Raw genomic sequence first — 13,396 nt, 5'->3', positions numbered from 1 at the left:
AGTGAGCCCTAGGCGGGGCCAGTAAAGGAGTCTTTCTAAGTTCGTAGCACATTTTTATACAGGGTACGATGTGCTTCGAGATTCTCTGCGAAGAGAGACCTTCTCCTTTTGATCTGGGAGCGAGAGAGACTAGGAGTCTATCCGTTTTTCGGAAGGACTTAGTCCTGTCTATATAAAAAGCCAGCGCCCTCCTCACGTCCAGGAGGTGTAGGCATGCCTCTTTGCTGGAGTTGTGAGGCTTTGGATAAAACGAGGGTAAGACTATAGGTTCGTTAATATGAAACTCAGAAGAACCTTTCAGAACAAAGGCTGGATGCAGCCGTAAGGTTACCGCCTCCTTCGAAAATACTGTGCAGGGTGGCGTTGCCATAACTGCCACGAGCTCGCTCACCCTGCAAGCTGACGTGATTGCAAGAAGGAAGGTCATCTTTATCGTAAGGAGACGGAGGGAAACTGTGGCTAAGGGTTCAAACGGTGGTCCCGTTAGTGCGTTAAGCACCAGGTCCAAGCTCCACGAAGGTGGAAGTGGTTTCCGAGGCGGGTACAGGTTTAGCAGCCCCTTCAGGAACCTGGTAACCATGGGATGGGCGAACACCGTGGGCCCTTCCTCTTCGTGTCGGAAAGCAGATATAGCGGCAAGGTGGACCTTCAACGAGGATAGGGAGAGTCCACCTCTCTTGAGGTCCAGTAAGTATTCTAATATTACAGGTATAGGCACAGCAAGTGGAGCTAATTGCTTGGTAGAACACCATGCAGTGAATAGAGTCCATTTCTGCTTCTAGGTCTTCCTGGTGGAAGTCCTTCTGCTACTTTCTAGGACTTGTTGCACTCCCTCCGTACATGTGCTCTCTAGGGAGCTGAGCCATGGATAAACCATGCTTGCAGTCGCAGGCCTCGGGGGTGTGGGTGCACTATAGACCCCTGGGCTTGCGTGAGCAGGTCCAGCGCCACCAGAAGGGGCATCGGTGGGCGGTCCGACATGCGCAGGAGTAAGGGGAACCATTGCTGTCGGTCCCAAGTTGGGACTACTAGGATCATGCGGGCTCTCTCTCTCCTGGCTTTCTGCAAGACCTTGTGGATGAGCACTGTGGGAGGAGCTGAGTAGAGCAGGGGGCCCTTCCACGAGATCGCGAATGCGTCCCCCAGGGACCCCCGTCCCAGTCCTGCCCTGGAGTTGTATTGTGGGCACTTCTTGTTGCGATGAGTGGCAAACAGGTCTATCTGGGGAAACCCCCATGCCTGAAAAATTGGCCGTAGCAGATCGGAACGGATCTGCCACTCGTGTGTGAGTGCGAAGTGCCTGCTCAACTGGTCTGCCTGCACGTTGTGAGCGCCTGGTAAATACGAGGCTTTCAAAGTTATATTGTTGGCGATGCACCAGTTCCACAGGCAGACTGCTTCCGCACATAAGGCACGGGACCGAGCTCCTCCTTGTCGATTTATATAAAACATGGTGGAGGTATTGTCTGTATTGATCCCGACTACTTTGCCTTGTATGTGGTCTCGAAAGTGTTTGCAGGCGTTGAACGCTGCTCTGAGCTCCAGTATATTTATGTGCAGCGACTGTTCCGTAGGGGACCACAGTCCCTGCATCACCTTTTCGCCCATGTGTGCTCCCCAACCTATGTGGGAGGCGTCGGTGGTGAGAAAGATAGATATTTGTGGTTGATGAAAGGGTACCCCTGTTAGCATGTTCTTGGGGTTCACCCACCATTGCAGGGATCTGCGCACCTCTGTCGTGGGTGACACCACCCTGCGGACAGTGTGTGCTGCCGGTTTGTAGACACTCGCCAGCCAGTGCTGCATGCTGCGCCTATGCAATCTGGCGTTCTGTACTACGAACGTTGCTGCTGCCATATGGCCTAGCAGCTGTATGCACGTTACAGCTGGCACCGTAGGGCTGAAGGTGATGACTTGTACAAGGGAACCAATGGCGCGAAAGCGGGCATCTGGTAGATAAACCCTTGCTGTGATGGAGTTTATGCGTGCCCCTATGAACTCTATGTACTGTGTGGGGTTGATCTTTGACTTCGCCAGGTTGATGACCAGGCCCAGCGAAGAGAACGTGCCTGCTGTAAAGCGTATCATGCGGAGTACCTCTTCCTTCGAGGCCCCTTTCAGTAGGCAGTCGTCCAGATAGGGGAACATAAACACCCCCTGTCTGAGCAGGTAGGCTGACACCACTGCCAGGGTCTTGGTAAATACTCTGGGGGCCGAGGAGAGGCCAAACGGCAGAACCTTGTATTGGAAATGTTCTTTGCCGACCATAAACCAGAGAAAACGTCTGTGAGCCAGGTGGATTGTTATATGGACATACACGTCTTGTAAGTCGAGGGCTGCGAACCAATCTCCATCGTCCAGTGCCATAAGTACAGAGGCGACTGTGATCATCCGAAAGCGTTGTTTGCGCAAGTACCGACTGAGGCCTCGAAGATCTAGGATGGGCCTCCAGCCTCCTGTTTTTTTCTGTGTAAGGAAGTATCTTGAATAGAACCCTTTCCCTTGGAGTTGCTCCGGCACTCTTTCCACTGCCCCTATAAGCATAAGATGGTCCACCTCCTGCTTGAGTCTCGCTTCGTGGGAGACGTCCTTTAGATGGGGCCTGGGTGGAGGTCATGGCGGTGGGAGCGACTGGAAGGGTATCGCATAACCCGTGGCTATGATCTCCAGTACCCATTTGTCTGTGGTGATCTTTTGCCACTGGGCATAGAATGGTCGGAGGCGATGATGGAACATTAGCTTTGGATGACATTGCGCAGCCCTCGAGCTGCCCGTCAAACTTGTTGCCTTTGGCCCTGCCCCGAGGAGGCACGGCTGTGTTGGGAACGTCGCTTGGGAGTTCTGTACTGTTGGTGCTGTTGATGCCGCCCTTGCTCGTAGCCCCTTTGGTAGTGAGCACGCTGGGGTTGATACGGGTATCGTCTTTGCTGAGGGTAATACTTTTTCTTCCTGTATGGAGGGGTATAAATCCCCAAGGTTCTGAGAGTAGCCCTTCAGTCCTTACTGGAATGAAGGACCGAATCAGTTGATTCAGCAAACAACTTGTGTGTGTCAAAGGGGAGATCAACAATCTTCGCCTGCAGATCCCTCGGGATACCTGATGTCTGAAGCCAGGATTCCCTGTGCATGACCACTGCCGTAGCCCTTGAGCATGCCGCCATATCTGCTACGTCCAGGGCGATCTGAACTCCTGTCCTCGAGGCTGCGTAGCCTTCCTGCATGATGGCCTTCAGCACCGGCTTCTTATCCTCTGGAAGCGAGTCCATGAGGGAAGTCAGCCTGGAGGAATTGTCAAAGTTATGGTTCGCTAGATGTGCTGCATAATTTGCCACTCTCAACAGTAGGGTAGAGGAGGAGTAGACCTTTCTGCCGAATAACTCTAGCTTCTTGGCATCTTTGTCCGTTCCCCGTCTTGTACTGGAAAGTTTTCGACCACTGTTGAGACGATTTCACCACCAGAAAATTTGGTTGTGGGTGACTGAACAGGAACTCCATGCCCTTCGCCGGGACGAAGTATTTCTTATCCGCTCTCTTGTTTATAGGCGAAGTGGACGCAGGGGTCTGCCATATCATGGTATCGGACTCCATAATTGCTTCGTCGAGCGGAATAGCTATTTTGGAAGAGGCCGGAGGTCTCAGGTTTTTGAGGAGCTTATGGCGCTTCTCCTGCACCTCTGCTGTTTGGATGCCTTGCGTAAAGGCCACCCTTTTAAACAGCTCTTGGAACTGTTTGAGATCGTCCGGAGGGTGGACGTCCCCTGGTGCTATAGCCTCGTCGGGGGAGGATAGAGAGGAACCACTAGGGTAAGCCTCTCTGGATCCCTCTGGGTCCTGTTGACGGTGATACATCTTCTCGCTAGAGGCTTGTGAAGGGAAATCTCGGGGTTCCAGAATCAACACCCCCTGAGATATTTGCGTTTCCGTCCCCGTCCGCAATTGCCCTCGGGGATAGTGAACCGTCTGAGGGGATGTGATAGTACTCCAGAGGGTCAAATCCCAGAAAAGGCGAGGGTGGCCCGAGCCATGGTGCGGCTGGCTGGAGGAACGGGGAGGGAGGCTCAGGGTAGACCGGGGGAGACCCCTACCTCCTTGTTGGAGTTCGCAGCATAAGGGGAGGGCTTAGAGAGAGCAGCCCTGCAGCCCTGTCTGGAGAAGGGCTGCGGTGCCAGGTTTTCTCTGCTGCCTTTCCCCTCTCCTGTGGGGCTGACTCTGCCCCTTTCCGTGCCAGGGATCTCGGCCCCGCTGTCGGCGCCGCGCTCTGCACGCTTCGCTGCGGTGCCACGTGGGTGGTCTTCCCTGGCGCCTGCAGGCCGCGTGCCTGCGAGCTCTGCACCGTCAGCGCCCCGGGGGTCTGTGCCGCTAGCTGCGGTGCCGCCGGTTCCGGCGCTTGCCTGGCCACCGCTCTGCCCGCGGTGTGGGCCAGCTGTTTGATTATCGGAGGCTCAGCCTCTGCCACGTGCGCTTCCGCGCCGCCGCTGCTCGTCTGTGATTGCGGCTGGGGGCTATGTGCTGCACCCATCCCGCTCACTGTGGCTGCCGGCAGGGATCGCGTTGGCGAGATTTTCCTCTGTTTCTGCACTGATGGGGTGAGGGAAGCCGCCTTCCTTTTATGGGCCCCTGCGGGTCCCTCTTGTTGAGGCCGCTCCGGCATGTCTGGGTGGAGGGCCTTGTCAAAGAACAGCATTTTTAGCCGCATTTCTCTGTCCTTCCTTGCTCTAGCCGTGAGTTTTGTGCAGAAGGAGCATTTTTGGGTGACGTGAGATTCCCCCAGGCACCTAATACACTGACTGTGCCCATCTGAGACCGGCACAGCTTCGCGGCATGACTCACACTTCTTGAATCCTGAAGAGGACATTGCGGTGAGTCTTTGAGTTGTTAATAGGGTACTTAGCACCTTCTCTGTGCGTGTTCCCCTCTCGGACCCAGCCTGCCGCGGCAGGAGGCCTAATGGCCTTACGTCCCCAGGCCTCCACTGCTCCTCTTGTTACTAAGGCTTTTATATACTTTTTTTTTTTTTTTTTTTTTGCAATAAGAAAAATAACAAGCTAACAAAGACTGAAAAGAAACTCTAAAAACACTTAAAACATTAAATACGCTGACTTTGGCCGCAGCCTGAGCAGATTCCGTCTGCAGCAAATGGAGGTTAAGAAGGAACTGGCGGGGACCGGATCGCGCTCGTGGCCGGCAGCGCGCAAGGGAGCGGTGTGCGCCGGCGTACGCGCGGTCCGGCAGAAACTGCTGGAAAGATCCGATCTGCGGCGCCGGGGCGAGCCCGACACCTACCGTGGAGCACCCATGGGGACACTCGAGGAAGAATAAATACTCACAATAAATCAATGTTATTCCTATAGAATAAGGGGATTTCAAAGTTCCCAGGGGCCTTTCGAAAAGGACCCGTTTGAAGGAGCCATGCAGCAGCAAGCCACAGCAATTTCGAAGTGCTGTGGCTGCCCGCATGCTAATGAGGCGCTGAATACATTTGCATGGCCATTTCGAAGTTTTGGGCTAGTGTAGATATGACCTATATGAATAAGAACTGAGCCAGGTATCCAGAATGAGCTAAATTACCGGGGATTTTGCTTTAGCTAGACAAGGTTATTCACTCACTGTATTCTCACTTTCCTGAAAGGTGAAAGTAAGTACTGCAACCCTCAATCCTTTCAGTTCAGAGATATTAGTCAAAGCTTTTCAGATGTGTTCTAGCATGACAATACTTGATACTGCATTTCTTTCCAGAGTGTGTGCTACCAGAGGAGATAGTCTCTTGAAATGCAGACGTTAGGCCACTTGCATAAACTTTCACATTGGTTTAAAAAACCAGACATTTAACACAGCTTTCTGTTTGTTATTAATACCATAAAAAAAGAACTCCATTGAATCTAAAGCCAGCATCTAAATGTGTCCATTATCTAAACGAAAGAACCACTATGGTTATTCTGGTCATACCTTCTAAAATCTGTCTGCTGGATCCTGCAGTGCCTTCAAGAGCGTGATCATCTGTAGAGACAATTATTGGCAAGTTGAGCCATATATAATATATCCCTCTAAACTTATAATTCTGCTAAGCTTTGGAAGGGAAAACTATTATGAATGGTCCATAAGGTTATTAATGATAACTAGTCACAAACCCGCTAGAAAGTTTAGCATTTGCTGTACCAGAACGAAGGTAATGAGCAGGAAGAGATGCCAAGATTTTTGGTGGAGAGTGAGTAAATGTACTACCCTGTTTATCTTATGCTGGGTGACAAGGAAGGAATTTGGATAATGCTGAGGTCTGAATAATAGAGAGCGGACCCTGAGCGAGGATTACAAGGAGGAGGAGCCACTACTGCCCCCCTTTGTGGGGGAGGTCAACTTGCTACAGCATACCTCTTGCAATAGGGCAGAGACCTTCTGCAGCTCAACTCTCACAGGAGTCAGCAAGTGGGCCTATATATATAGAAGGGTTTCCTGGGCTGCTGGGGAATAAAGAGTGGGTTGGGATAAAGCAGAGGTGGGAAGATAGAGTTTTGAATAAATGGGAATATAGAACATGATCATAAAATGTACAATAAAATACCAATCCCTCGAGACAAAGCATGGGGGTTGACAGTGGAAGCTGCAGTCCTAGCAGGTCAGAGCAGAGCAGAAAACTACACTTTAAACCTTTGCCTCCACATGTGAATATTTAGGGAACAGTTTTGTTACGTTCAAAAAGATGCATGTATTGTTAAACAAGTGTAACTGGTATAATTTTTATTAAAAGTAATACACACTACATAATTCAAACTGGTTTTGGTAAGGTCTTTTCTAAAAACAGATCCCTTCAAGTTTTCTTCTACACCAAAAAAGTTACAGGAAAGTTGTTTATTTACTACTACTCAAATCACAAGTACTAGATTAGTTCTTCTTAATATAATGCTGACTTTACTACAAAGCTCACCACTAAAACATCCATGATATGCCTCACAAAGAAGCAACATTAATTCATGTATACCAAGAGATGCATTAAGTGGATAAGAACATGCCACTATCATTCTCCTTAAGAAACATTTCTTCCATATGGGCTGCCTAAGCAAGCTGCCAACATCTTCTCATCTATCCACAAAGACATGTGCCAGTAAAATTTAATGCTTACACCACCTCTGGAATATGGCATTTGTTTTCTGCTATATACTTACCATGACAATAATCATGACTATGCGAGTGTCCCTTCCCATGACTGTGATCATGAGAGTGCCCATGGCCATGTTTGGATTCATGGCTGTGTCCATGACCTCCATGGCTGTGTCCATGTCTGAGAACACCATTAAATAGAGAATGACTGTGCTCATGCCCTACAAATAAATAATACCATGAGAATACAGTGTATGTGCACATTAAAGAAAAAGTATCTTTGCAATCATACCTAAAACACGTACTATCTACTCCACAAGGAAGAATCAAAAGATTTTTGTTTTTCCACAGAGGTCAGGTGCGAGAAAAAACAAACCAACATAATTCAAAATCTATATTAATTCAAGTTACGTTACAACATAAGTAAATATTTTAATGTGAACAGGAGAATCAGAATGCTTTTTACCCATGGTGTCCAGCACCCTGGCCACTCACCACATGTGGTGAACAGGACACCACACAGTGTGACAAGTAAGATTCTGGAGTTGCATTTGACTCGGAGTCTTTAAATGCAGTTCCTCAGAGCCGCACACCTGGCGTGCCTTCCATCTACTCCATGCACATGTTCCACCACCAAGTGGTGGCACAAGCACATGGCAGCAGCCACAGCTCCTACAACCCCTGGTACAGCCCTGGCCTGGAGCAACGTGGCTCCCGAGACCCCCAGTGTGGCCCCAGCATAGAGCTGCGCGGCTCCTGCAATCCCCGGCTTCAGCAGCAATTCCAGCAGTGGCGGTTCAGTGAGTTGCCAGTATATTCAGTTAGAGCAGGGATTGGGCTGGGAGTGCCTGGCTCTGGGGGAAGGCATTTATTTAGATTCGGGGGTGGGGGGGAATGGCTGTGGCAAATAGGCAAGGACCACAACCACAAGTGTATCAATCCTTGAATTCCTATTGGACTCTGCTGCTTTATACATTACTTTCATTTTACACACCAGTGAAATATCTCGCACACATACTTCCACAGTTGTGTTTGATGAAGGCAGCAATACTTTTCTGATTATTATTCAATTATATTAAACGATTATGTAAAATACTTATACTATTTTCATCTGTCAGAATAACTAACAGTTCACAGATGATGTCAGAAGGTTGGATATCAGCAGAAAGCCAAAGCAATATTTAACAGAAATTCACATATATAAATTTTGCATGTAATTTTAAAAACAATGCTAAACAATTGCAAGAACTACTGAAAGATTTTCTTTTTAGACTTAAGATTTTTGATCAGCTATTCCCTGCATAATGTTCCACTTGCGTATATTTCAGTCCCCTATTTAAAAAGGAAAGTCTTTTCTATCAATGAAAATTCTTGCAAGTCTCTTAAAAAAAACACCTGGAACTTCCAAACAACAGATTAATGTTCTTGCAGGTTCTATTTACTAGAGTTCAATAAGAAGGAAAAATGGACACTATCTTAGTTAACACTGAAAAAAAATAAGGTTGTACATGACTCATTAAGTATTCCACTGAAAGACACAAAACATTCAATAGGCAGGTCCCTTGGTTGGAGGGATAATGTTAATGAAACAAGAATTGTCAAAAAGGAAAGGATAATGAAATTACAACTGTCCTACCAGAGCCATGTGAATGTCCATGACCTCCATGTTGAAAAACAAATATTCCTATAAGATTTACAATGAACCCCAGAATAGACACAGGAAGAAGTCTCTCATGATGCACATCAGGAGGTTCCAATGCTCTCTAAAAAAGAAGCAAGTTTAATGTACTGTTTATAATCCTACTGCATAATTAGAAGCAACTCCAGAAAATACAGTATTACATATCTGATTTGATGTGGGAGTTTTCTGATACAATATCCAAATCAGATTAATTATAATAATTGAGGAATGCTGGCATTGTAGAATTATAAATTTTCCTAAAACCTCAATACCAAGCAACGAGAAATAGAGGATGCACAAATATTTTGTACATTTTTTAATATGGTGTTAGAGCTACCTTTCACTAACATGTGCTTCATTATACAGTAAGCTATTTCATATCTGGCATCCTATCATCCACAACTCTCAAATTTAACCATAAGTAAATTTTATCTCTTTTTTTCCATAAGTATAGTATAGTGAAAGTAAATACAAATAAATACAGCATATACAGTGCAAGTTTACAGTGTACAATACTATTGTTGTTGGTAAATGAAGTACTCTGCATACATTCTTGTTTATTTCTTAATATCTGGTCCTGTTTTTCCTTTAATGTTATGCACTGCTAGCCACAGCACAGAGTGTCATGGAGACACCCAAGCTCGAAGCACTGGCACCAACTAGATGTGGTCATCACTAGGCATAATAACCTCAAAAACGTCCTTCTGACACGCACCTATCATAGTGCTCACTGTGATACAGATCACTCGCTAGTTTGCTCCAAGCTCAAGCTGAGACCCAAGAAGCTGTACCGCTCTAAACCTGCTGGAAGGCCCCGCATTGACGCCAGAAAGACGGCAAACTCGGAGAAAGCTGAAAAGTTCAGAGAGACCCTCCAGGAAAATCTGCTCAGCGGCCCTGGGGGTGCCGATGTGACATCCAAATGGCAACGTCTGAGGGATACAGTTTACAACACGGCCTTGTCGGTGTTTGGAAGAAGAGCTAGAAACATGAACGACTGGTTCGAAGCTAACTCTGATGAGATGACTCCAGTCGTTGAAAAGAAGCGCACTGAACTCCTGGAGTACAAACGCTCACCCAGCCAGAGTACCCAGCAAGCACTTAGAGCAGCCAGAAAAACAGTACAGGTGTGCCAACAACCACTGGCTCCAGCTATGCAGCAGCATCCAGACCCGTGCTGACTTTGGTAATCTCAGAGGAATGTACGAGGATATGAAGAAGGCATTAGGACCCACCCAGAACAAGATGGCACCTCTGAAATCCAAATCTAGTGAAGTCATTGCTGACAAAGCCAAACAGATGGAGCACTGGGTTGAGCACTACTCCGAGCTGTACTCACGCGAGAACGTTGTGGTTGACGCAGCCCTCGATGCCGTCGAGCTCCTACCAGTAATGGACGAACTGGATCATGAACCGACTGTGGATGAACTGAAGAGAGCCATCGACAGCACTGCAGCAGGAAAGGCCCCTAGCCAGGATGGTATACCACCAGAGGTAATCAAGTGTGCCGCGGACACACTCCTGGAACCCCTACATGAGCTACTGTGCCTGCGCTGGAAAGAGGGTGAGGTTCCACAGGATATGCGCGACGCTAACATTGTAACGTTGTATAAGAACAAAGCAGACAGAAGAGACTGCAACAACTACCGTGGAATCTCCCTCCTAAGCGTCACTGGTAAACTGTTCGCTTGCGTCATCCTTGGCAGACTCCAGAAGATTGCTGAGAGGGTGTACCCCGAATCGCAGTGCGGATTCCGCGCAGAGAGGTCTACTGTTGACATGGTCTTCTCTCTAAGGCAGCTGCAGGAGAAGTGGAGGGAGCAGAGGAAGCCACTCTACATAGCCTTCATCGATCTGACCAAGGCCTTTGACTTGGTCAGCGGGGATGGTCTGTTCAAACTGCTCCACAAGATAGGCTGTCCTCCACGGTTACTCAAGATGATCCAGTCGTTCCACGAAGACACGAGAGGAACCATCCAATATGACGGCGCATTACCGGATGCTTTCAGAATCAGGAGTGGCGTCAAACAAGGATGTGTGCTTGCTCCGACATTGTTCGGGATCTTCTTTGCACTCCTCCTGAAGCATGCCTTTGGATCTTCAACAGAGGGCATCTTGCTGCACACAAGACCTGATGAGAAACTGTTTAACCTTGCAAGGCTGAAAGCTAAGTCTAAGGTGCGAGAAGTCCTCATCAGAGATATGCTGTTCGCAGACGATGCTGCTGTAGCGTCTCACACAGAAGACCAGCTTCAAAAACTGCTGGATCAGTTCTCCAAAGCATGCAAGGACTTTGGGCTTGCCATCAGCCTAAAGAAGACAAACGTACTTGGTCAGGATGTTGCTGAATCCCCATCAATCAGGATTGACAACTGTATGTTAGAGGTTGTCCATGAGTTCGTTTACCTCAGGTCCACCATCACTGACACCCTGTCGTTGAAGACTGAGCTAAATAGGAGGATCGGAAAAGCGGCCACAACTCTGTCCAGACTCAGCAAGAGAGTGTGGAATAACAACAAGCTGTACACTCACACCAAAATGCAAGTCTACAGAGCCTGCATCCTCAGCACCCTCCTTTATGGCAGCGAGACTTGAACCCTGTATGCCCGCCAGGAAAAGAGGCTGAACGTCTTCCACTTGCGCTGCCTCAGGCGCATCCTTGGAATATCATGGAAGGACAGAGTGACCAACACCGCCATCCTCAAGCAAGCTGGAATCCCAACCATGCACACTCTCCTCAGGCAGCGGCGGCTCTGCTGGCTTGGCCACGTCCACAGGATAAATGATGGAAGGATTCCAAAAGACATCCCGTATGGTGAGCTAGCCTCTGGCAAAAGAACTCCTGGACGCCCCCAGTTGCGCTACAAAGATGTCTGCAAGAGAGACCTCAGAGAGGTAGACATCGAGCTGGACAACTGGGAAGATCTAGCAGACAACCACAGCCGATGGAGGCAGGGGTTACATAAGGGCCTTCAGAAGGGCGAGATGAGGATCAGACAGCTAGCAGAGGAGAAGCGAGCGCACAGAAAGCACAGTAAGGACTTGCCAGACACCCACCACATCTGCAAGAGATGCAGCAAGGACTGTCACTCTCGTGTGGGTCTTCATAGTCACAACAGATGCTGTAAATGAAGTCCTCAATTGAAACTATAAAGGGCGCGATCCATAGTCTATGCAGACTGAAGGATGCCTACTATGCACTGCTAGGTATACCTCTCCATTATCCAGAATATTTGAATATCTAGGAGCTTCTGGGTCCCAGAGCTGTCGGATACGAAAGAGTTTACTGTAGCCTGTTATGGCATTATTTAGCTCAAAGCAATCCCAAAACATGTAGCTTCCAGTTCTACTGACACTATGCAAAATTATTTTTCAGCCTGAAGAACACCATTTTTCTCTAGGGGAATCCGATGGATATAGTGTACTTAGATTGCCAGAAAGCCTCTAACAAGGTCCCTTACTAAAAGCTCTTAGGCATAGTAAGCTGTTGTGGGATAAGAGGGAAAGTGCTGTCATGGATTGAAAACCACTTAAAAGATAGGAAACAAAAGGGTAGGAATAAATGGTCAGCCCTCAGAATGGAGAGGTGACTAGTGATATCCCCCAATGGGCTGTACTGGAACCAACCCTATCCAATATTCATGAACGGTCTGGAGAACAGGGAAAATAGTGAGGTGGCAAAATCTGCAGATGACAGAAAACTGTTCACGATATTTAAGTTCAAATTAGACTGTGCAGCGCTTCAAGCTTCAAAAAGTTTTAACAAAACCTGGTGACTGGGCAACAGAATGGTAAATAAAATTCAGTGCTGATAAATACAAAGTAATGCACGTTGGAAAACATTACCCCAACAAGACACATAAAATGACAGGGACAACATAAGCTGGTACCACTCTAGAGAGAGGTCTTGGAGTCACTGTGGATAGTTCTCTGAAAACATCCACTCAATGTGCAGGAGTCAATAAAGCCAAACAGAACATTAGGAATCATTAAGAAAGGGACAGAGAATGTGACAGAGCACATCTTATTGCCTCTGTGTAAGTGGAATGCCCATATCTTGAACACTACAAGCAGATGTGATAGTTTCATTTCAAGAATGATACCTTGGCATTGGAAAAAGCTCAGAATGGAGCAACAAAAAAATATTAGGGGTCTGAAACATCTGCCACATAAGGAGAGACAAATAAGACGGGGACCTGGAAAACAGATGATGAAGGGAGATATGACAGAAGTCTATAAAATCATGACTGGTGTGGAGAATGAGAATAAAGAAGGGTTTTTTACTCCTTTGCATAACAGAAAAACTAGGGCTCACCAAATGATATTAATAGGTAGCAGGTTTAAAGTAAACAAAAGGAAGTACTTCTTCACATAGTCATCAAACTCATTGTCACAGAATGCTGTGAAGTCTAAGACTATGACAATGTTCAAAAAAGGGGTAGATAAGTCCAACAATGGCTATTAGCCAGGATGGGCATGGATGGTGTCCCTAGTTTCTGTTTGCGAAAAGCTGGGACTGGGTGACAGAGGATAGAACACTTGATGACTATTTGTCCTTTTTATTCCCTCTGGAGCACCTGGCATTGCTTCCTTTGACACCAATAATCCTGTAAGCATTTC

At 47.6% G+C, this 13,396-nt stretch overlaps 1 protein-coding gene across 4 annotated transcripts in view; it reads right to left on the bottom strand.

The window, feature by feature from the left end:
* The window catches only part of SLC30A7 (solute carrier family 30 member 7), a 90,732-nt gene that overhangs the window by 51,502 nt on the left and 25,834 nt on the right, over positions 1-13,396 (bottom strand). For all 4 annotated transcript variants that reach the window (XM_075003049.1, XM_075003046.1, XM_075003048.1 and 1 more), the window contains 3 exons: positions 8,732-8,858; positions 7,161-7,316; positions 5,947-5,997 (listed from right to left, as the gene is read on the bottom strand). In XM_075003049.1, coding sequence (XP_074859150.1) covers positions 5,947-5,997; positions 7,161-7,316; positions 8,732-8,858 — 334 coding nt within the window. The remainder of the gene's footprint in view (positions 1-5,946; positions 5,998-7,160; positions 7,317-8,731; positions 8,859-13,396) is intronic.

This window comes from Carettochelys insculpta, chromosome 9 (assembly GCF_033958435.1).
Source record: "Carettochelys insculpta isolate YL-2023 chromosome 9, ASM3395843v1, whole genome shotgun sequence".
In the NCBI taxonomy this organism is placed as follows: domain Eukaryota; kingdom Metazoa; phylum Chordata; order Testudines; family Carettochelyidae; genus Carettochelys; species Carettochelys insculpta.
Note: the sequence above shows the minus strand (reverse complement) of the source record. Positions and strands in the feature narration are given on the sequence as shown.